The sequence below is a fragment of the Bos mutus genome, chromosome 11, assembly GCF_027580195.1.
Source record: "Bos mutus isolate GX-2022 chromosome 11, NWIPB_WYAK_1.1, whole genome shotgun sequence".
Taxonomy (NCBI): Eukaryota; Metazoa; Chordata; class Mammalia; order Artiodactyla; family Bovidae; genus Bos; species Bos mutus.
Genome location: NC_091627.1, coordinates 103,193,259 through 103,217,468, shown reverse-complemented (window position 1 = coordinate 103,217,468; position 24,210 = coordinate 103,193,259). Strand labels below are relative to the sequence as shown.

The 24,210-nt window shown below is 39.1% G+C and overlaps 1 protein-coding gene across 1 annotated transcript in view; it reads right to left on the bottom strand.

Annotated features, from left to right (window-relative positions):
* Positions 1-24,210, bottom strand: part of TMEM131 (transmembrane protein 131) — a 180,851-nt gene that overhangs the window by 108,277 nt on the left and 48,364 nt on the right. Inside the window, 2 exon segments of the mRNA XM_070380002.1 lie at positions 3,507-3,547; positions 14,246-14,307. Of these exon segments, the coding sequence (XP_070236103.1) occupies positions 3,507-3,547; positions 14,246-14,307 (103 nt within the window).

Below are 24,210 nucleotides of genomic sequence, written 5' to 3'. Positions count from 1 at the left end.
TGAAGATCTTTTTTTGTATAGTTCTGTGTATTCTCACTACCTCTTCTTGATATCTTCTGCTCTGTTAGGTCCATACCATTTCTGTCCTTTACTGACCCCGTCTTTGCATGAAATGTTCTCTTGGTATCTCTAATTTTCTTGAAGCGATCTCTAGTCTTTCCCATTCTATTGTTTTCCTCTATCTCTTTGCATTGATCAGTGAGGAAGGCTTTCTTATCTCTCCTTACTATTCTTTGGAACTCTGCATTCAGATGCTTATATCTTTCCTTTTCACTTCTCTTCTTTTCTCAGCTATTTGTAAAGCCTCCTCAGACAACCAATTTGACTTTTTGCATTTCTTTTTCTTGGGGACGATCTTGATCACTGCCTCCTGTACAGTGTTACAAACCTCCGTCCATAGTTCTTCAGGCACTCTATCAGATCTAATCCCTTGAATCACTACTGCTGTATAATCGTAAGGGATTTGATGTAAGTCATACCTGAATGGTCTAGTGGTTTCCCCCAGTTTCTTCTATTTAATTCTGAATTTGGCAGTAAGGAGTTCATGATCTGAGCCACAGTCAGCTCCCGGTCTTGTTTTTGCTGACTGAATAGAGCGTCTCTATCTTTGGCTGCAAAGAATACAATCAATCTGATTTTCATGTTGACCATCTGGTGATGTCCATGTGTACAGTCTTCTCTTGTGTTGTTGGAACAGGGTGTTTGCTATGACCAGTGCGTTCTCTCAGCAAAACTCTATTAGCCTTTGCCCCGCTTCATTCTGTACTCCAAGGCCAAACTTGCCTGTTACCCCAGGTTTTTTTTTTTTTTTAAACTTTACAATATTGTATTAGTTTTGCCAAATATCGAAATGAATCTGCCACAGGTATACCTTTTGCATTCCAGTCCCCTCTAATGAAAAGGACATCTTTTTTGGGTGTTAGTTCTATAAGGTCTTGTAGGTCTTCACAGAACCGTTCAGCTTCTTCAGCATTACTGGTCGGGGCACAGACTTGGATTACTGTGATATTAAATGGTTTGCCTTGGAAACGAACGGAGATCATTTTGTCATTTTTGAGACTGCATTCAAGGACTGCATTTCAGACTCTCTTGTTGACTATTTGTTGACTACTCCATTTCTTCTAAGGGATTCTTGCCCACAGTAGTAGATATAATGGTCATCTGAGTTAAATTCACCCATATCAATTCTTACTATAATGCCTGGTGTATGTAAAGATCCCAGTAAATATTTGCTGAATGACTGTACAAATACGTTAGCAAATACCCACAACCTACATTCATATAATGTTTTCATGTTTGCAACTGCTGATGCCGAATAAGTCTTCTCATTTGATCCTTACAGCAACCTTATATAAAGCATAACCTTACATCACATATAAGACATATCAGGCCAAGAAGTGATCTTCCCCAATTTGGAAATGAAAGTTGTGCTCAGAACTTTAGTAGTTTCTCTCAAGGCTACACAGCTGGTGAACACAGAACTCAAGGATCTTGATTTCTAATCTCCCAACACATGGCTCCACAACCCTAGGAGAAGGCATTATAAAAGGTGGCCTCGTGTCAATAATATTAAACCATTACTGATACTCATCACAACATTCTGGTGTTCGGCGGAAACAAACACTGACAGAACACTGCAGGCACATTATCCGCCATTATATGATGCAGTCAGCACGTCTTTAAACAAAACATTATCAAGTAATTGATGACTGTATTAAAACAAAAGGGTGAGTCAGGAAGGAGAAAAATATAAATAAAAGTATGTTGGAAAATTCTGTCTTTCATAATTCTACTTCCCATGATCCTGAGATCAAGCAAGCAGAGCTCATGTCTTTGCAGAAGATCCTGCAAGTCCTTGGGGATGAAGCAGATGAAAGCGGGAAAGGGGACTAAGCTTTTCATGTGATAAATTTCCCTGGAGCAGGGGTTCCGTTTCACTTCCACACTGAGGGTTTTCACTCAGGACATCACGCAGAGGCGATACAAGGAAGGATGGGGCTGAAGCTCTCGGCTTACTAGAAAGTCACCAAGCAGCACATGGGCTATACAGCTGGGACACAAAAAGAGAGAGATCAGCGCAGAAACGACTGCTGCTATGTAATCGCTAAATCGTGTCCGACTCTTTGTGATCCCAGGCTCCTCTGTCCATGCGACTTTCCAGACAAGAATAATGGGGTGGGACCCTCCTCCAGGGGATCTTACCACCCAGGTATCTTATTGCCCAGGGATCAAACCCACGTCTCTTGCATTGGCAGGCGGATTCTTTACTACTGAACCATCAGGAAAGCCACAGAAATGACTACAGGAGGTCAAAAGACACAGTGTTCATCTCAGCAATCTCTCTGCCAAGTGGAAACTGGGGGGTTCCCCCAAGGAGAACCTGGGGGAGGCAGCACCCCAGGAGTGGCGACCAGAAGCTGCAGTCTTAAGCTAACTTCACCTCAGCTGTGACCTGGGCCTTGTGGACTGATTTGATGATGAGAGTAAGATGCCACGTGAGGCACACAAATGTGTCTTAGGCTTCTATCATCTGATTATAATATACTCTTCAAGTAAGCTGCCTTCTTTCACAAAGTGTATGCATTTTGTCATTTCATCCATACCTGTGCTTCATAAGCTCATCAGAAGTGGTGTCTCCACTGTCCTTCAAGATGTGTCGAGGAAGGGAGTGTATCAGCCCCAGCACAGAGCAGACTAAAAGCCGACTGTGTAGATGCTCACCCCACTTCCCTACAGTATAAACTCCCTTGTGACAACTTGCCTTCCCTGGCTCCTTTGCTCCTCTTTCAAAGCACTTCCTCCTCTAATTCTTAACTAACACTATATTTCTCTTCCAGCTAAAAGAGAAAATAGTGAATGCTGAAGGATTCCGTTTTAAGAACATCAAAGAGAATGCAATACAGGGCTAGTAATCAGAAGATAAGGAATTCTATCTGAAACTCTGCCAGTCTAACCTTGGTTAGCACATCTCTTGGTTCTAAGACTCTTAAGAGTCCTCATGTATCAAACAAGGGGGCTCAACAAGACAACCAGTTAGGGTCTCCTGAGATGAGAACTCTCTCTCACTACAGGATAACCTCCTCCTCTAGGCGCCTGCAGGCAGACCCTTGATGATAACTGAAGACAGAAGCGAAGACCATAAAAAGTGGCTGGACCACAGGAAACGTCATTAGGGAGCTGTAAAGCTGAGCCTCTTCCAAACGAGGGGTGTTTCAGCTACAAGTAAACCACTCTGCATGTGATGACATGCAAGCTCAGATTTAAACCTGGTTTTACATATGCAATACTTGAAATACATGATATGATGTGATTTATAATCTGCTTTTCCCTCTTCACCAAACAAGTATGAGAGAAAAGGACAGCAGGAATCCTCCCAGAAAGAACTAAAAGTATGTCAGTATCTTAGTGAATATATGAAACTTTATATTTTTAAAAAGCAGTTATCATCCAATTAAAAATAAATCTTAAAAAAGAGGAAAAGAAATACATGTATATTACTTCCTTACCTTTTCTGTTGGTATGAACTGAGTCCAAGTGTTGTCTCAGTCTGTGAAGGAAGAAAATGATGGTGAAAACACAGAAACCAAATGTTTATACTATAGACATACAGAATATCCACATATTTTATTACAGCTTCAACTTTGATTTTATACTCACTTTCAGGTTACATCTGATCCCTAAATCATGTGAAATGAACTGTCACACCATTATTATTCAAATGAGAGAACAATTTGGATTAAATTTTAAACAGACATGGAAATAATACAAAGTACCGGTATTTAATTTTTAGAAGTTTGCCAAACCAGTGCGTCCTATGAGAAGAGTCCCCTGTGAGGCTGCGTGTGTCTCTCACTGTTCACTTCTTCCCGGCTGTGTTTAGAGACTGGTGTAGTATGGTTCCTGCCACCATGGAGCTTGAGGTATGGGGGAGTCAGTCATTTTAAAACTAAACAAATACATATTTGTACACTGAATCAAGGACTTCAGAAAGTTGCTATGAAATTGGAAAGACACTATGAACGAAAATAATAGGTAACATGCTTAAGTATGTCACAAGGGAAGCCCTGTCTGAAGAGATAACATTTATACTGAAGAGCAGTGGCAGTGTGTGGCAGTGGAGAAAACAGCTCCTGCAAGGGTCCTGGTACAGGGAAGAGCATGGGTGCTCAAGAAAGATGGCAGATTCATCTGGCTGGAGCCTAGAGAGAGGAGGGAGAGCAGCAGCAATGAGGCTGCAGGCAAGGCAGCACCCTGTTACGTTGTGCCCTGCTAAGAAGTCTGGTTGTGCTGTTCTCTAAATGCAGTACAAGGGGTCTGAAGCTGTAGGAGACAGTTACAGACATGGTCCAGACGACCTGAGTGCTAAAGACATTACTCTGGCTATAGTGTCGGAAATGGATTAGAAGAGCCAGCAATCACAATTCTAGGTGTATACCCAAAAGAACTGAAAAACACAGAGCAGGGACTGAGCAGGTGTTTAGACACCCATGGTCAGCAGCATTATTCACAACTGCAACGCATGGAAGCAACTCATGTGTCTATTGACGGATAAATGAAAAAAAAAAATGTGGCTTACACATACAAAAGAATACTGTTCAGCCTTGAAAAGGAAGGAAATTCTGATACACACTACTACCTGTATGAGCCCCGAAGACTAAGTTGACACTTAGGCTACATGAAATAAGCCAGGACAAAAACTACATGATTCCATTTACATGAGATCCTCAGAGCAATCAAAGTCAGAGACAGACAGTGGAATGTTGGTTGCCAGGGGCTGCAGTGAAGGGAAGGGGGAATCATTTAATGGGCACAGTTTCAGTGTAGAATGAATAAGAAAGTTCTGGAGCTAGATGGTGGTGATGCAGAAACAAACATATACGTACTTAACAACACTGAAATACACATCTAAATATGGTTAAAACTGTAATTTTATGTTATGTATATTTTACTACCAAAATAAAAAAAGCTACAGTAATCAAACCAGTGTGGCAATGGCAGGAAGACAAACAGATAAATGGAACTGGAGAAGGGTCAAAAGTGAACTCACACATTTATGGTCAACTTGATTTTCAACAAAGGCATCAAGGTAATTCAACAGAGAAACATACATCTTTTCAACAAATGGTGCTGGAACAACTGGACAAAGCTGTGTGGAAGAAAATGAGCTTTTTAGCCTTTTTGGCTCAGATGGTAAAGAATTTGCCTGCAACTGAAGGAGACCTGGGTTTGATCCCTGGGTTGGGAAGATCCCCTAGAGAAGGAAATGGCAACCCAATCCAGTCTTCTTGCCTGGAGAATTCCCTGGACAGAGGAGCCTGTTAAGATTACAATCCATGGGGTCACAAAGAGTTGGACATGACTTTCACTTTTCACTATCCTTGTATCAGACCATGCAATCAGATTAATTTTAGATAAATCACAGTTCTAAGCATAAAATTATAAAGCTTCAACAGAAAAACACAGGAGATTATCTTTGCCACATTCTAATAGACAAAGATTTTCCGAACAGTACAAAAAAAACAACACTAGTCATCGAAGAAAAAAAAAAATACACATTGACTTCAGTGAATTTTTGAAAATATGCTCACTAAAAGACATTGTTACAAAAATGAAAAGGCAATCCACATACTGAAGAGAAAATATTTGCAAACCACCTATTTGATGAAGGACTTGTATCCTGAACATATGGCAAACTTATGAAGCTGAATAATAAGAAAACCACTCAACATTTTTAAATGGGCAATTCTACAAACCTCAGTGAAGCACATGAGATGATGCTCAGCATCAGTTATCAAGGCATGGTGACCTACAATAATGTCCAACACGGAAAAGACTGTCCATACTAAGGGTTGGCAAGAACGTGCAATAATAGACTTTTAATACACTGCTGGTGGGAATGTAAAACAGAATCATCATTATAGAAGAGGCTTGGTAATTTCTAAAGTTAAACTTAAAACACCTACAAATGTGACCAATCCACTCCACTCCTAGATAACTGCCCAATAGAAACAAAAGCATATGTACAAATACAAGAATTTTTATAGCATCTTTATTCATGGTAGGTGCAATACTGGAACAATCCAAATTTCCATCAACAGATGAACTGACACATGGATTGTGGTATGAACGATGGAATACCACTCAGCAATAAAGAGTAAACGCAAAGACTGGAAACCTTTCTTTTTTTCTATTAAATATTTCTTTATGATCTTGGAAAAATATTTTTATTTTCAAAGAATAGAAAATAACATTTGAATGGGAAAAAAAGCATAAACTATTATATATGCAACACTCATGACTCTTAATTATGCTGAGTCAAATTCCCCAAAAGTACATTCTGTATGATTCTGTTTATATAAAATGATTTAAAATATAAACTGATAGTATCAGAGAGCAAATGAGTAGTTGCCTAGAGATGGAGAGTGAGGGTGAAGTGATTACCAAGGGTCACAAGTAAACTCTGGGGGCCATCGATACATGTATTTATTATCGTGACTGTAGTAATGCTTTCACAGGGGTATAGTTAAACTTTCCAAACTGTACACTTTAAACAGTTTACTATATGTCACTTTTACTTCAATTAAAAAGTACAACCGAAGAATTCCAGGTCTGTGGCCCCCATTTGGAGTCGACAGAAAGGAGACTTAAGTATCATCCATGCATACTTTCTAAAGGGGAAAAAAATATCTTCATGAAGAAAATCTGGCCAAGAAGATTACTCATCAAGAATTGCAAATAAGGAAGCTGTCTTGTGAAAGATAAGCAGATACAGTAAAGGAACTGTGGAAATAAGGTTCGCAAAGCCAAAAGTAAACATTGTTTTTAAAAGTATAAGCCACAAAACAGAAAAGTCATTTAACTATAATAAACAAGAATAAAGATCTCAGCACATGCCAATAATAAAACTCTAAATATTGAGAGAAAAGGGAAAATCATAATAGACACTACTGTGTGTGTGAAGTAACTTAAGAAATAAAGGTTTATAAATATCTTAAATACATACCAAAATTAAGCCTCTAAATCAAGAGATAAAAAGGCAAGTATAAAAATTAGATGGACTAAACACATATATAGTATGATTAAATGAGATAAACTTCTCTATTAAGAAAAACAAAAGGATCATGTCAAAAAAGCAAAGTCCAACTGTGAACTGTAAATACCTAATACAAAACGATGCAGAAAATCTTGAAAGCTGAAGAATGAGCAAAAATAAACAGGGTAAATACCTCCACCTTCTCTCCCCAAAAAAGGAGAGAAAAATCAAGCAAATAAATGTTATATTAGCAACAATGAAAAGATCCTGGTACCGTGTCCAAGTATTTTTACAACAGCAAAAAGAAATAAAAATAAAGAAACTGGGGGAAAGAAAACTGTAACTGAAACGTAAGCAAAGAGCAAGAGGCAATTCACTTAAAGAAAAATGAATGGCCAGTGATCATATGAAAAAGATGGCTAGCTCTCTAAACTGTGAAGCAATCCCCACAAGAAACTCAGATTTCCTATTTTACCATGTGATTAGCAGAAACCTCTGAGCTTCATGCTCAGAGATAAGGGTCTGTCAGGAGTACTTAGGGCCCAAGAAAATGCCTGTGCCATGTATTTCTGTATCGTCTATCAAACAGAAGACATACTTACAATACTGCAAAGTAAACGTCACTGAATCACAAACACATGAAGTTGGTGCCGCCTGACATACTGCAAATCATCTTTCACTGTGTCTGTCTACAAAGATAAGCACAGACTCCTTCCTGCCCACAATTCAGATTCCACTCTTCCACAGCATTTAAGGGCTCCGATCTCAGCCTACCTCACTGTTAGGCCCCACATTCCAGAGGAGTCTGAGCACTGTCTCTCTCTCTGAGAGCATCCCACAGGGATATAGAGAGGAAATTCTTCCAAACAAATGGAAAAGACTCTGCAAACATATATATGTGCTATGTTTTCAAATACTATTAAATTCGCTTATCATAAAAAAAAATATGTTTATCCCTTAACCTAGTGGTTCTCAACTGGGGACAATTTTTGTCTTCCAGGGGCATTTGGCAACATTCAGAGACTTCATTTTTCTGGCTGTGCCAGGTTGTAGGGTCTTGGTTCCTTGACCAGGCATCCTTGCAGTAGAAGTGCAGAGTCTTAACCACTGGACAGCCAGGGAATTTCCAACATATCCTTGGTAAGACTCTGTATGCCTAAAACTGACTTCTTTTAGCTTAATTGTCTAAGCTTAATTGTTCAGCTTGTGCTGAAGCTGGCCACTCATCTCCTTTTACACATATTTTACGTTATTTTCTTAGTATTACCCTAAGTGGAGATTGTAATTTGTATGTTAAATTTACAACAGACTTGTCTGAATTAACACCAGCTTAGCTTCAATAGTCGATTCAATTCTGTCATTTTGCTATTTGTTTTCTACAATGCCCTATACTATTTTCATTCTTCATTTCTTTTAATCCTGTCATCTTTTGTCTCAGGTGACTTTTTGGAAGTGAAATGTTTAAATTCTTTTTGTGTATTTCCTATACTATTTTCTTTGTGGTTACCATGTGGATTAACCAAATATCCTAAAGTTGTAATACTTTAATTTGAATTGTTATCAGCTTTAACTCAATCACACTCAACGTGTACTTCTTTCCAGCTCCATCCCTACTTCTTTCAGTTGCTGGTGTCACAAAATTTATTCTTTATATACTTTGTATCCAAAACCAAATAATTATTTTAAGTATATTATTCTTTATGTAGAAACCAAAACGCGAAGTTACAAACCAAAGTGGCACTAATCATTGCTTTTAGACTATTAGGTTTTGTTTCTTTTTAATGTATTAGTCTCTTAAATAATGGAGAAAACAAAATGTGGAGTTTGAAACCACTGTTCCAATAAAACCGGCTTGTAAACTGCCCACGTTTCAATTCTACTGTGATCTTCGTTTCTTCATGCCTTTACCGTGTTTAGTGTTCCTTCATTTTTACCTGCAGGACTCTCTCCAGCATTTCAGGCAAGGGTTAGGTCTAATGGTAATAAGCTTCCTCAGCTTTTATTTATCTGGAAATGTCTTAATTTCTCCCTCACTTCTGAAGAACAGGTTTGCCAGAAACAGGATTCTTGGTTGATAGTCTTTTCCTTACAGCACTTTGAATATGGGGCCCACTGCCTTCGGGTCTCCAAAGTGTGTGATAAGAAATCTCTTAATAACTTATTGAGGATCTTTTTCACGCGATGAGTCCCTTTTCTCTTGTTGCTTTCAGGGTTTGTCTTTTAAAGGTCTGATGTAGCATGTCCCGGTATGCATCTCTGAGTTCACCTTACTTGGAGTCCACTGAGCGTCTTGGATGCTTACATTCACATTAATTTGTGACATTTTCAGCCACTGTATCTTCAAGTGTTCTCTCTTTTAAATTTTTAGGACACTGCATATGTTGGTCCACTTGATGGTCATAGGATCCAGTGACTTTTATTTAATCTTTCATCTTTCTGTTCCTCAGAATCAAGAGTTCTTCATTTCAGTTACTGTACTTTCAGCTCAATTTTCTTTTTGATTTCTATTTTCCCCAGCTTCACTGAGGTATAATTGGAAAATAAAAATTATTTACATTTGAAGCATACAATGTGATGTTTTAATATACATATACATTGTGAAATGATCACTTCATAAAATTTTCTTTTGTGAGAACAATTAAGAACTACTAGCCGAGCAAATTTCAAGCATATAACACAGTATTATTAATTACAGCCATATTGTACACTAAATCTCCGGAACTTACTCATCTCGCAAAACTTAAATGTTGGACAATGACTGAAATGAAAACTTCATTAGAGAGATTCAAAGGCAGATTTGAGCAAGCAGAATAAAGAATCATCAAACTGGAAGATAAGACTATGGAAATTCTGGATCCTGAGGAACAAAAAGATGAATGATTAAAGAAAAGTCAGCATTATTATGAGAAAAATCTGATTGCTCTTGGCTTGTACCCCTTCTAGGGGTACTTGTGCTTCTTAGGTGGATTCTAATTTCTCTTCAAGTGTTTTGGTATCAAAAGTTACTGTCATGTCAGTGTTTCTGAACAAGGCTTTCTATATTTCTATTGATATTTTCATTTTGTTCATATGTTGTTTTCTTGATTTTCTCCACATCTTCCTTTAGCTCTTTGAGCATCCTTAAAATGACTGTTTTTAAAGTATATCTACTTTTAATTTGTACAGTAGACCTGCTATCAGGTCTTTTTCAGAGACGGTTTCTGTTGATTATTTTTTTTGTTTGAGTCATTTTTCATGTTTTTTTTTTTTTTTTTTTACACACTGTGATTTTTGTTTAAAACTGGATATCTGAATCTAATAACATTCCTCTGACATCCAGAGGAATGACTCTGGATGTGAGATTCTCCTCCTTTTCCAGAGTTTGCCGCCTGCTTGTTTCTGTTTATTGCTTTTGGTTTTATAATTTTTGCAGGCTGTGTCTATGCAAAGATAAGCCTGAGGTCTGATCTTAAGGTCTTCTCAGGTCTTTTATGAACCCAGGCCCTTCCCTGAACATTCAAAATGATTTTTCTAATTTCTGCCAATTATGCAATAGCTTTTGAAGGTTGTTAGACCTTTAAAAATCTTCTGGGTCACTTAAGGATGAGGAACTTTTAAACAGTGGGGGAGCTGCAACAACAATGGCCACCTGCCTCTTTGTCTAACCTCTGAGATCAAAAGCAGCAGTCAGGACAGGGATCCCCAATACTTGGAGGACAGAGCCCTTTTCTGGCCACCGAGGCTCCTGCAGGCTGTGGGCAAGCTGTTTGACAAACACTGCACAGCTGCCTGCCACGGGGCCAGTGGGGGAGGGTGGTAACTGCTTTTATGCTAAACGCTGAAACGGACTATATTCTATGTTAATTTACGGACTATATTCTACTTTAACTTACCTCAAGCCTTCCCCTTGAAGTTACAAGCCTTCAAAAGACTCCAGAGTTCCAAAATAGTTACAGTATTTTTGTTATCGGTGGGAGGTCTCTCCCATATAGATGTTCACTTGTTCTAGCACCCTTTACTGAGTGTTCCCCAACATTCTTCAGTGATTCACAAATCAAGTATCCATATATGTATGAGTTGGGCTGGACTCTGTTGCCTTTTCTGATCCATAAAAGTGGTTTAATTCATATGGTTCAACATAAAATGTAGAGATGCGCTTGTGTTTTACATATCAACTGTTAACCAGAAAACTTGCTCAAGTGCTTACTGAATCTAACAACTTATCTCCAGACTCTGGATTACCTCCATAAACTTACCATAATCTGAGGTGAATAACGTTTTCTTTCCTCCTTTCTAATCCTTTTAAGTTTTTGATTATTTTTCTTGCCTTACTGGCTACAACTAGGAGATGTTGAGTATCAGTGGTATTTAGTGGGCATCTCTAACCCAGTCTTCATCTCAGAGATAAAACTTGTAGCATTTTGCTGTTAAGTTTGCTCTCTACTATAATGTTTTCCATACTGCTCCTCAACAGATTTTTTTTTATGGTTATGTGTCAGCTGGGGTTCTCAGCAAGATCCTGAGGAAAAATCCTCAAGTATTTGTGCTCATCTTGTTCTCATCTAAGAAATGAATTCAGCTTCCTTGTTCTATATACCAAAGCTTAGTAGCCCTGTCAACCAGGAATGACAACAGCCAAAGCACCACCTACAGAACACACGGCTGAGAGGACGGCTACGGTTTCTAATCATACCCTGGTGTCACCAGTGCTAACACAAGGAATGCACTGGAAAGAGCTGCACACGTGTCCTGCTGTGCAAAGAGCTCTGATACCAGGAAGCTGCGTAAGTACTACATGCCAGATTCTTGCTCTAACAGCTGAACACTGAGCAAATTATTTAACTTTTATGAGCCTCATCTTCCTTATTTCTAGAAAACAAGAAAATCAAGTCCAATTTTTCTAGCAAATTTTTTATGAGTTGGAACAATTTTTACTGACTTACCATCAATTAATTTCTAGGACTTAAAAAATCACTATGAGCCAAAACACAAAAATATAAATTCCACAATCTGGGAGGGAATGCTCTCAGGCAAAATTCTAATTTTAAATCATGTCAAACAAAGCTGCTGCTTTGACTCTCTCCTTACTTTAGCTTTAATCTAATTTGGAGAAACCTGATATGTATTCTGCCATAGAAATACTACGTGTATATACTGTTGTTCTAATCACAAAAAACCAGGAGCTGTTTAAGAAACAGCTGAACTTAATGGCAAATTATTGCCAGAAAGAATGACATTATGTCAAATCAAAACTGCTGTTCCTAGGAAACATCCTTCAACATTAAAATGAATGATTCTTACACATTTCTATTCAAAGGGTCTAATATTCTGTTAGTTGAAGATATATAATCCATTCTGTATAGCACCCCAACATCAGGCACTCTGCCAGAGTCTCAATGCCGTTTCAGTGTGGCTGAGTTTACCACTTTAGTACTACCTGCCCTTAACACTGCAGTCTAAAATTGTCTTTGGTATAGAACTCTGAAGTCACCCCCAAGCTCTGGTCCCAGCATAGCAGCAGACCCAAAGAGTATGAGTAAATGACATCCCAGGTGACAAGCTCTTCCATACCGGAGTCCTTTTAGATATGGATTGACAGCCCCCCACTCCCACCACCAGCAAAACACGCCAAGCTTTCAGAATTTTCCACTTGCAACCCATATGTCTAGTTCCTAAAAGACATAAATCCACCTTTAATCAGTAATAAATAACTACATTTGGAGAACTGTTTTCAGAAATTCAGTACTGAGTTGCCTGCTCTCTAGATCCTACAAATCACCCAAAGGGAGATATTTTAAATGGTCACTCCTACAGGTTCTCCAAGTTCTTACCCTGCAAGAGATTAAAGAACTGGAAAAAAGAGACTAAGATCACTTTCTCACGAGATGGCTTTACAAACCCAGAGATCATTATATATCTTGTTTTATTCACTTTTAAAATATAAAAAGCCACACAAAGATGTTCTGTAAGCACAGTGCAGCCAGTGCCTGAGGTATGTGTTTCTTAACATCTCCTGGGTAAAAGTAGAGTAAGTTTATCTAAAAACTTAGAAGCAGGGAAACAGCCGTCATCCAAAGCACTGATCTGCTTCACTGTCAGAGAAAAAGAACCTTACGACCGATCACCTTTTTTCTTGCTTGTCTGGCTTAGTGCCTAAAACCTAAATTTACACCACAACACAAATAGAAATCTTACTCCAAGCTCCTAGCAGAATTATTTCTCTGTTGCCTTAATCAAACTTTAATTTTTACTTTCCTGCCCTCATTATGAGCTTCAGGAAATGTTTTTTTCAGAACTATATTTAAGTCATGTATTTAGTTTATAATTAAGTAAAACAAACACATGATTGGCAGCATCATGTAACAGAGATACGAACAATCACAAATGTATTTCTACCACACCCGAAGTGAGAAGAACAGAATTCCAATACCAGTCCCATTACTGTAAAGTCAGAAATTTTGAGCAACTTTCTAAATCTTTTAAACCTTGGTTTCCCTTGAATATAAAAAGTAAAAAATTATCAGTCATGTTACCAAATAACATGACACCTGAAAACACATGTTATTATGATGAAGGTGGTAATGCTATAGAATAAGCACAAAATATGGTAAAAGTTTTGAAGAAAGGTGAAAATCAGCCATGAAAATCAGGAGTGGTTAAAATGTCATTTATTGTCTCATTCAGCTCTGAAATCCTAGAACTGATTTTTGAGCTGGGAAGACTAAAATGGGCTTCATGGTGATATGTGAGCTAGATCTGAAAGGAAGGATAGGCTTTTTATCAGATTACATCTTCTAATTTTATGCACAATGTATTTAAAGACATGGCTTAGGATGGCAACGGGAAGGATGACATAAATGTAAATCCACAGTACATACACCCTTTGGAGTTCTCTTCCAGATAAGTATCTACGGTCCAACATCCAAATTCATGTGTTTTCCTCACTGGCTCCATACTCTATAATACAGTTTACCAGCAATTCCACTGCTCCTGATCTGACACTCGCCACCTATCCTCCCAACATCCCCTACAAATATTTAATTTAAAAGATAATTCACACAGCTAAGAAGGTTTGTATTATTACCCATGACTCTACTGACCTGTCTGCATATAAAGCTCATAAAATATATTGCATTTGAACCAGTTACATTTTAAAAGAAAAATAATAATCAGATTTTATTCAAGGCTTGACAATGAGCCTTAAATAATTCTTCAAACTTAAAATAAAATTACCTGTAGAAGCCCTCCATCATCAAAACGCAGCACTTCTATTATGCTCTCCGACTGAATAAATGCTGTGATGGAAACAAAACAGATTGTCACTTAACAGGAAAGAAATTTCATTTAAATAAAATCTTTTAATTTAAAATTAATTGCTACAAGTTAATGCTTTTAAAACATACTACTGCTTGATGGTAATGGTTAAAGAAGAAAATATAACTAATACTTCAGGATGACATGCTTGAACTAAAACAATCCAGTTAGAAAGTAGTTTTAACAACCTACAAACTATGTAAGCCACTCACAAAATATTTATTCCTGCTATACTGCCAGAAAGTAGGAAATAAAGTTCAACTAGCTGCAGTAATTGTGTTCCAAGTATTTACCTAACTGATTTGAAAACTTATGTCCACATAAAAATCTGCAAGCAACTCCTTATAAGCAGGTTTGTTCGTAACCTTCAAAAACTGGACACAATCAAGATGTCCTTTAATAGGTGAGTAAAGAAAAAGCTGACTTGAAATTCAACATTAAAAGAACTAAGATCATGGCATCTGGTCCCATCACTTAAGGGCAAATAGAAGGGGAAAAAGTGGAAGCAATGACAGATTTTGTTTTCAGGGGCTCCAAAAATCACTGCAGATGGTAACTGCAGTGATGAAATTAAAAGAGGTTTTGCTCCTTGGAAGGAAAGCTATGACAAATCTAGACAGCATATTAAAAAGCAGAGACATCACTTTGCCGACAAAGGTCCATATAGTCAAAGCTACGGCTTTCCAGTAGTCATGTACAGATGTGAGAGCTGGACCATCTAAGGCTAGGAGCTGAAGAATTGATGCTTTCTAATTGTGGTGCCGAGAAGACTCCTGAGAGTTCCCTGGACTGCAAGGATATCAAACCAGTCAATCTTAAAGGAAACCAACCCTGAATATTCACTGGAAAGACTGATGCTGGAGCTGAAGCTCCAATACTTTGGTCACCTGATGCAAAGAGCTAACTCACTGGAAAAGATTCTGATGCTGGGAAAGACTGAAGGCAAAAGGAGAAGGGGCTAGCAGAGGATGAGATGGTTAGATAGCATCACCTCCTCAGTGGACATGAATATAAACAAATTCTGGGAGATGGTAGAGGATAGAAGAGCTTGGCATGCTGCAGTCCTTGGGGTCACAAACAGTCAGACACAATTTAGCAACTAAATAACAACAACAACAGAGACAAATGCAGATTATCCATACAATGGAGTATTCAGTTCAGCTCAGTCACTCACTCGTGTCCGACTCTTTGTGACCCCATGAATCGCAGCACGCCAGGCCTCCCTGTCCATCACCAACTCCCAGAGTTCACCCAAACTCATGTGCATTGAGTCAGTGATGCCATCCAGCCATCTCATCCTCTGTCATCCCCTTCTCCTCCTGCCCCCAATCCCTCCCAGCATTAGGGTCTTTTCCAATGAGTCAACTCTTCGCATGAGATGGCCAAAGTACTGGAGTTTCAGCCTCAGCATCAGTCCTTCCAATGAACACCCAGGACTGGTCTCCTTTAGAATGCACTGGTTGGATCTCCTTGCAGTCCAAGGGACTCTCAAGAGTCTTCTCTAATACCACAGTTCAAAAGCATCAATTCTTCGGCACTCAGCCTTCTTCACAGTCCAACTCTCACATCCATACATGACCACAGCCTTGACTAGACAGATCTTTGTTGGCAAAGTAATACCTTTGCTTTTTAATATGCTATCTAGGTTGGTCATAACTTTTCTTCCAAGGAGTAAGCGTCTTTTAATTTCATGGCTGCAGTCACCATCTGCGGTGATTTTGGAGCCCAAAAAAACAAAGTCTGACACTGTTTCCACTGTTTCTCCATCTATTTGCCATGAAGCTATGGGACCAGATGCCATGATCTTCGTTTTCTGAATGTTGAGCTTTAAGCCAACTTTTTCACTCTCCTCTTTCAGTTTCATCAAGAGGCTCTTTAGTTCCTCTTCACTTTCTGCCATAAGGGTGGTATCATCTGCGTCTCTGAGGTTATTGATATTTCTCCCGGCAATCTTGATTCCAGCTTGTGCTTCTTCCAGCCCAGTGTTTCTCATAATGTACTCTGCATATAAGTTAAATAAGCAGAGTGACAATATACAGCCTTGACATACTCCTTTTCCTATTTGGAACCAGTCTGTTGTTGGAGTATTACTCAGTGATAAAAAGTAAAAGAAAGGGCTACATGCTCTATGATTTTAAGTATATGACATTCTGGAAAAAGCGATACTAGAGAGATGGTAATAAGATCAGTGGTTTTGAGGCATTTGGAGAGAAAGGAAGAGTGAAATAAGGAAACCACATGGAACTTTTCAAAGCAGTCTTCTATATGATACTGTAATGTGAGATGCATATGACCCTATGCATTTATTAAAAACAGAACTTTACAACATAGTAAACCTACTGTAAGCAATTTAAAAAAATCATTTAGGAGATCAGGAATCCCAGGGCAGACTGCAGAATATGACAAAACCACTTATTTCTATTCTAAAAGTACGAAACCATCTCACAGAAGGGGGTGAGGTGAAAGGTGCTGACCTAAGTAATTTGGAAATGAGTAGAATGAGTAAGACTAAAGGCAAATGAAACTGGACATAAGCACTATCTTTAGGTGATAAAGTTATTTTCCACAGGGGTTTGGGTTAACCATCCTGATGCTGCTCTACATGTGTTCTTGAATTCAACCATTGAATATATGGATGGTGGATGGTGACTGTCAAGACTTCTCAGTTTTGAATAAGAGTTCACAAAAAAGCAAGGGAAGGAGGCTAGACTGATCCACCTGGTAATGGATTAGAGTTAACAACATCAGCACAAACTAATGTTGAGCATGACAAAGCTACAGATGGTTACCTACAGAAACATTTACTGATGTGCCTACACACTGGTGGGTATACACACACACATTACAACCTAACAGCAAGAAGCACATATACAGCACACAGATCTTGGGTCCTAATACCATTCTCCAATAAAAGGAACGGGGGCTTGGCTGAATCTAGGACTGGGGTCGGGGGAGAGATACAAAAGGTGAAACTTGTGCCAGAAAGAAAGTACTTAAAAAAGACAAAACAAAAAACCCTCCATTATGTCAGAGAGATGTAAGAGTTAACAGGAAGAGTTCCCCAATGGCCAAAGCTGCAACAACTTGAGCAATCATGTCAAGTAGTACTGGATTAAAACCCAAAGTATAAAATAAGTATCTATGAGTCTATACTTGTATAAATAAATGAATGAATAAATAATGGGGGAGAAGAATTCTAAATAATTTATGTAGAAACTCTTTTACTTAGAAGGTGGAACATAACTGTCCACTCCCTAAGCATGGGATGCCCATGGTGACCCCTTCCAAAGAAAACAGTATGGAAAAGAGGAAAAAAAGAGTAACTTTACAATGGAGAAACCTGACAAATGTTACCTCAGTCAGATGATCAAGGTCAACATCCACAGTAAAAGCCATGGGGACAGTACCCTTGATATGCTGAAACAAAAATGGCACTTTATGGTCTTCCTCCTAAAATCACGTAACTCCAGACTCATCACGAGAAAAACATCAGCAAATCTCAGCTGAGGGACATTCTAGAAAAACACCTGAGCAGTACACTCCTGAAAACTGTTGAAGTCATCAAATATAAGAAACGTCTGAGAAACTGTCATAGATCAAAGGAGCCTAAGGAGACATGATTACTAAATGTAATGCTGTATTTTGGGTGGCATTCTGGAAAAGAAAAGGGAAAAACTTTTCATTTAGGTAAAAACTGAGAAAACTTGAATAAAATATGAACTTAATAATAATGTACTAAAACTGGTTCAATTGCCAAAAAAAAAAGACCACATAAGTATGAGATGTTAATAACAGGGCAAACTGGGCCAGGGGTGTATGGCAACTCTGCACTCTATTTGGAATTTTTACGTAAATCTAAAACTGTTCTAAAATGAAAGCCTATTTTTTAAAACCCACAAAACAGTGGTGTTTTATTTGGTTTAATATGACCCTCCCTGACTCCTCTTTGTTGGTCTTTGTGTATTCAGGAAGAAGGCTACCGTCTAATCCCATGTACCTGGCTTTCCAGTGTGACCAAAGCTGAAAGTCATGGGGCAGCCAAGATGCCAGTGAAATAATTACATCACTTCACCTACTTGGATGATGTCTTTGTTGCCTGCTGAGCATCCATTTCTTCTTACTCTAATAAGAGCACCCTGATTTTATTTTGTGGAAGGCCTTATCCCTCCATTTCTCGTGTTTCTCTTCAACCTCAGTGCCAATTTGCTCTACCCTGAGGGGCATTCCTCACCAGTTCTTCATATACAGAGAAAATTCAACAATTCTGTGTGTGAATGAAATTTCATCTTTCTGCTCAGGCACAAGTACTGGTTATTTGCATCCACTGATACAAATGAATTACTTCTGATTCTCTCTAGTCCTAGTTGAGGTTGAATTTCCAAACTAAGATCAGAGCTAATGGCTACAAGGGAATTACTGACATAGAGTACATCTGGAGTACACAAAAATGTATCCAAATAAAGCAACAGACTGTTAAGAAAAAAGGACTGTGAAATAAAAGGTTATGCCCAGCATACTCATCCATTTCTCATCAGTTCCCCCTCCTTTTAACATAAGGTGACATTTTAGATGATCCAGAAAACCTTTCTGTTATGCTCTTGTTGAAAACAGGTATACTGATGCAAGGACACAATGACCTAACAAGAATTAACTGAAATAGCCAGACACCCACAATGTAACGGACAAAAAGTCACTGCTAGTTCTGAGATGTCTATGTGAGGAGACCAACTCCCAGTTAGAAGCTTTCCATTTAGCTAGCAGAGAAAACAAACAAACAAAAAAAGTAACAGAAATGAGCTGTATTTGGTGGCTGCTATTAGAGTTACGGTTTTTTCAGTAGTCATGTACAGATGTGAGAGTTGGACCATAAAGAAGGCTGAGAGCCGAAGAACTGATGCTTTTAAATTGTGATGCTGGAGAAAACTCTTGAGAGTCCCATGCACAGCAAGAGATCAAACCAGTCAATCCTAAAGAAAATCAACCCTGAATATTCATTGGAAGGACTGATGCCGAAGCTCCAATACTCTGGCCACCTGCTGCCAAGAGCCAACTCACTGGAAAAGACTCTGATGCCAGGAAAGATTGAGGGCAGGAGAAGAAGGAGGCGACAGAGTATGAGATGGCTGGATGGCATCACCAACTCAATGGACATGAGTTTGTGCAAACTGCAGGAGATAGTGAAGGACAGGGAAGCCTGGAGTGCTGTAGTCCATGGGGTCACAGTCAGACACAACTTAGTCACCAAACAACATTAGTTATGATACAACAACCATCACGTAAGATTCCATCAACAACCAAGGTCAGACCTTTATCTAACTGATGAGAGCTTTCCTAAATATAGAAAAGTAGTAATATAATTTGGGTATATAATACCTAATATAATGTAAGTAGGAGCTTTAAGAAAAAATACATGAGATACCTTAGGTGGGGGAAAAAAAAAAAGACCAGCAGCTATTATAAAGTCCTGAAAGGAGAATATTGTGTTATACATCAACAGCTTTCCTTAAAGCATGTAGAAATGAACAGGATTCAACTCTGGAATAAAATTAATTAGAGTATTTTACTTTAAGTGATCGATCTTAATAACTTTAAGTTATATGTCTAGAAAAGCAGAAGTGACACTAGATACGCACTTAGTCATTTAATGTGTTAACAGTTATTAAGGTATAAATTACAAAAAGGAACCCAAGCAAGTCAAATTCCCATATGGCCACATCTCTAGATTGGAAACCACCAAGGACAGCTACTGCCTCTCCTGAGAATTTCTGTCCCTGATTTTATACACTAATGGAATTCTAAACTGTCCCAATGTTTTCCAGTTAGAGCAGCAACCAGATGTAGAAGAAAGAATGACGTCTAGGGGACTTTCCTGGCAGTCCAGTGGTTAAGAATCTGCCTTCCAAAGCAGGGATGTGGGTTTGCTCCCTGGCTGGGGAACTAAGATCCCACACGCTGCACGGCAACTAAGCCAGCACGCTGCAACTGGAGCACCCGGGTGCGCTGTAACTAGAGAAAGCCTGAGTGCCGCAGCAAAGACCGAGTGCGGAAAAAATGCTGATAATCATCGGTCACTGTGTTACTAAACGTCAAACTAAGTTTATGACATAGATATTATGGATTCCATTTGAAGATAAAGGTTCAGTGAGGTTAGGCTCAAGGTCACTCAGCAAGAAAGTGGCTTGAGAGGGGCCATAAATTTCAACCATGGGACTTCAGAACCTAAGCTTCTATACCCATTACTGTTTACTTTCAAAATAAAGTGACGCTAATGCTCACAACCAGCAGTACCTTCAATCAACCTAATTTTTACGATCAGGCATATATTCCTATACAAAGGGAGGAAGCAGGATACATAAACACAAGGGGCTTAACTTCTGGCTTTCAGGGTCCTACTAGCATTTGCTCTATGAAATTGAGCTCAGCAGGATGCACTTTAAGCTTCTCATATTCACCTACATCACTACAATGTCTGAGAGTAACAAAGACATTCATTTTCTGTGGAAAAAATCTCAGTGTGTCAGTTATTTAATCACTTATATTCAAAACAGAAGATCAGAAATTGAGTTTACTTCCCCATTGCACTTTAGTAAAGAATAAGACAAAAATATCTTCACTTTAAAGGTAAATCTTTCTCTACTATAATTAGGGATAATTTATAATATAATTTTTATAATTATAAATTATAATTCTAATTTTTTATAATATAAATTTTTTAGGTAGAGATTCTTTTTTTCTGAATATGGCAAATGATGACTAGACAGTGCTTGTTTCCAGACATCTTCTATAAGTCATGAAAACAATGAATGTTGTAAATAATGGGTAGAAATATGTCATGAGACGGTTGGATGGCATCACCAACTCAACGGACATGAGTTTGAGGAAACTCTGAAAGACAGTGAAGGACAGTGAAGCCTGGCACGCTGCAGTCCATGGGGTCGCAAAGAGTCAGACACAGCTGAGCGAATGAACAGCTATCGACTTTACAGAAATAAAAGGCACCTACCAACCTTACAGAGACAGATTATAAAAAGAGAATAACTAGGAACAACTGTACACCAACGAATTAGATGCACGGACGAACACCCGGAAAAACACACACTACTGAGGGAGGAGCCAAGATGGCGGAGGAGTAGGACGGGGAGAACACTTTCTCCCCCACAAATTCATCAAAAGAGCATTTAAACGTCGAGTAAATTCCACAAAACAACTTCTGAATGCCGGCAGAGGACATCAGGCACCCAGAAAAGCAATCCAACTCTTCGAAAGGAGGTAGGAAAAAATATAAAAGACAAAAAAAGAGACAAAAGAGGGAGGGACAGAGTTCCGTCCCGGGAAGGGAGTCTTAAAAAGAGAGAAGTTTCCAAACACCAGGAAACCTTCTCACTGCCGAATCTGTGCCGAGCTTTGGAAGCACAGAGGGCAACATAACAGGAAGAAAAAATAAATAAACAATTAAAACTCGAAGATTGCGAGTCCTACGGTAACTCCCCCAGCGCAGAAGCAGCGCAGACGCCTGCACGCGCCATTAGCAAGCGGGGGCTGGGCAGGGAGGCGCAGCGCGGGCTGCATCGCTTAGAGTAAGAATCTGGCCTGAATACCCTGAGCACTATCTGAGCGAAATAATTTGGGCTAGCAAACCAGACTGTGGGATATCTACCACGCGAAAAACCAGCCCTAACCTAAGACCGCCAGGCCCGCGCACGGAACAAAGAATTGAACAGAGATAGCCGGCTGCAGACCTTCCCCCTCCGGTGACAGGCAGCCAGAGCCGGAAGGGGGCAATCGCAGGCCCAGAGAGACATTATCTATAAAACTGTAAGCAGGCTTCTTTGCTAACTAAAACTTTTTGGGGGTCTGGACGGTTAACATCTGCCTGAGAAGGTGTGCCGGTTTTACACCCAGATAACCGAGTGGCGGGGAGGCGATAAGTCGCAGCATTGGCGCTCGCCAAACACCTCATCACTTGAGCTGCTCGGACCTGGGAAGAGCACAAAACTCAGGCCCAACTGAGTCTGCGCCTCTGAGGACTACCCGAGTGCCTGAACCTGAGCGGCTTGGACCTGGGAGGTACATGCAACCCAGGGCCAGCCTCAGATTGTTCCCGGCGGAACAACCTAGAGCCCGAGCAGTGTGGGCAGGGAGGCTACACGCGCCGTGAGCAGGGGCGCAGACCCAGTGTGGCTGAGGCACTGGGAGCGCACGCCAGTGTTACTTGTTTGCAGCATCCCTCCCTCCCTCCCCACAGCGCGACTGAACAAAGAGAAGAAATACAGCTCCACCACATCAGAACACCGACACAAGCTTCCCTAACCAGGAAACCTTGACAAGCCACCTGTACAAACCCACACACAGCAAGGAAAAGCCACAATAAAGAGAACTCCACAAACTGCCAGAATACAGAAAGGACACCCCAAACTCAGCAATTTAAACAAGATGAAGAGACAGAGGAATAGCCAGCAGATAAAGGAACAGGATAAATGCCCACCAAACCAAACAAAAGAGGAAGAGATAGGGAATCTACCTGATAAAGAATTCGAATAATGATAGTGAAATTGATCCAAAATCTTGAAATTAAAATGGAATCACAGATAAATAGCTTGGAGACAAGGATTGAGAAGATGCAAGAAAGGTTTAACAAGGACCTAGAAGAAATAAAAAGAGTCAATATATAATGAATAATGCAATAAATGAAATTAAAAACACTCTGGAGGCAACAAATAGTAGAATAACAGAGGCAGAAGATAGGATTAGTGAATTAGAAGATAGAATGGTAGAAGTAAATGAATCAGAGAGAATAAAAGAAAAACGAATTAAAAGAAATGAGGACAATCTCAGAGACCTCCAGGACAATATTAAACGCTACAACATTGAATCATAGGGGTTCCAGAAGAAGAAGACAAAAAGAAAGACCATGAGAAAATACTTGAGGAGATAATAGTTGAAAACTTCCCTAAACTGGGAAGGAAATAATCACCCAAGTCCAAGAAACCCAGAGAGTCCCAAACAGGATAAACCCAAGTAAACACACCCAAGACACATATTAATCAAATTAACAAAGATCAAACACAAAGAACAAATATTAAAAGCAGCAAGGGAAAAACAACAAATAACACACAAGGGGATTCCCATAAGGATAACAGCTGATCTTTCAATAGAAACTCTTCAAGCCAGGAGGGAATGGCAAGACATACTTAAAATGATGAAAGAAAATAACCTACAGCCCAGATTATTGTACCCAGCAAGGATCTCATTCAAGTATGAAGGAGAAATCAAAAGCTTCTCAGACAAGCAAAAGCTGAGAGAATTCTGCACCACCAAACCAGCTATCCAACAAATACTAAAGGATATTCTCTAGACAGGAAACACAAAAATGGTGTATAAATTCGAACCCCAAACAATAAAGTAAATGGCAACGGGATCATACTTATCAGTAATTACCTTAAACGTAAATGGGTTGAATGCCCCAACCAAAAGACAAAGACTGGCTGAATGGATACAAAAACAAGACCCCTACATATGTTGTCTACAAGAGACCCACCTCAAAACAGGGGACACATACAGACTGAAAGTGAAGGGCTGGAAAAAGATTTTCCATGCAAATAGGGACCAAAAGAAAGCAGGAGTCACAATACTTATATCAGATAAAATAGACTTTAAAACAAAGGCTGTGAAAAGAGACAAAGAAGGTCACTACATAATGATCAAAGGATCAATCCAAGAAGAAGATATAACAATTATAAATATATATGCACCCAACACGGGAGCACCACAGTACGTAAGACAAATGCTAACAAGTATGAAAGGAGAAATTAACAATAACACAATAATAGTGGGAGACTTTAATACCCCACTCACACCTATGGATAGATCTAAACAGAAAATTA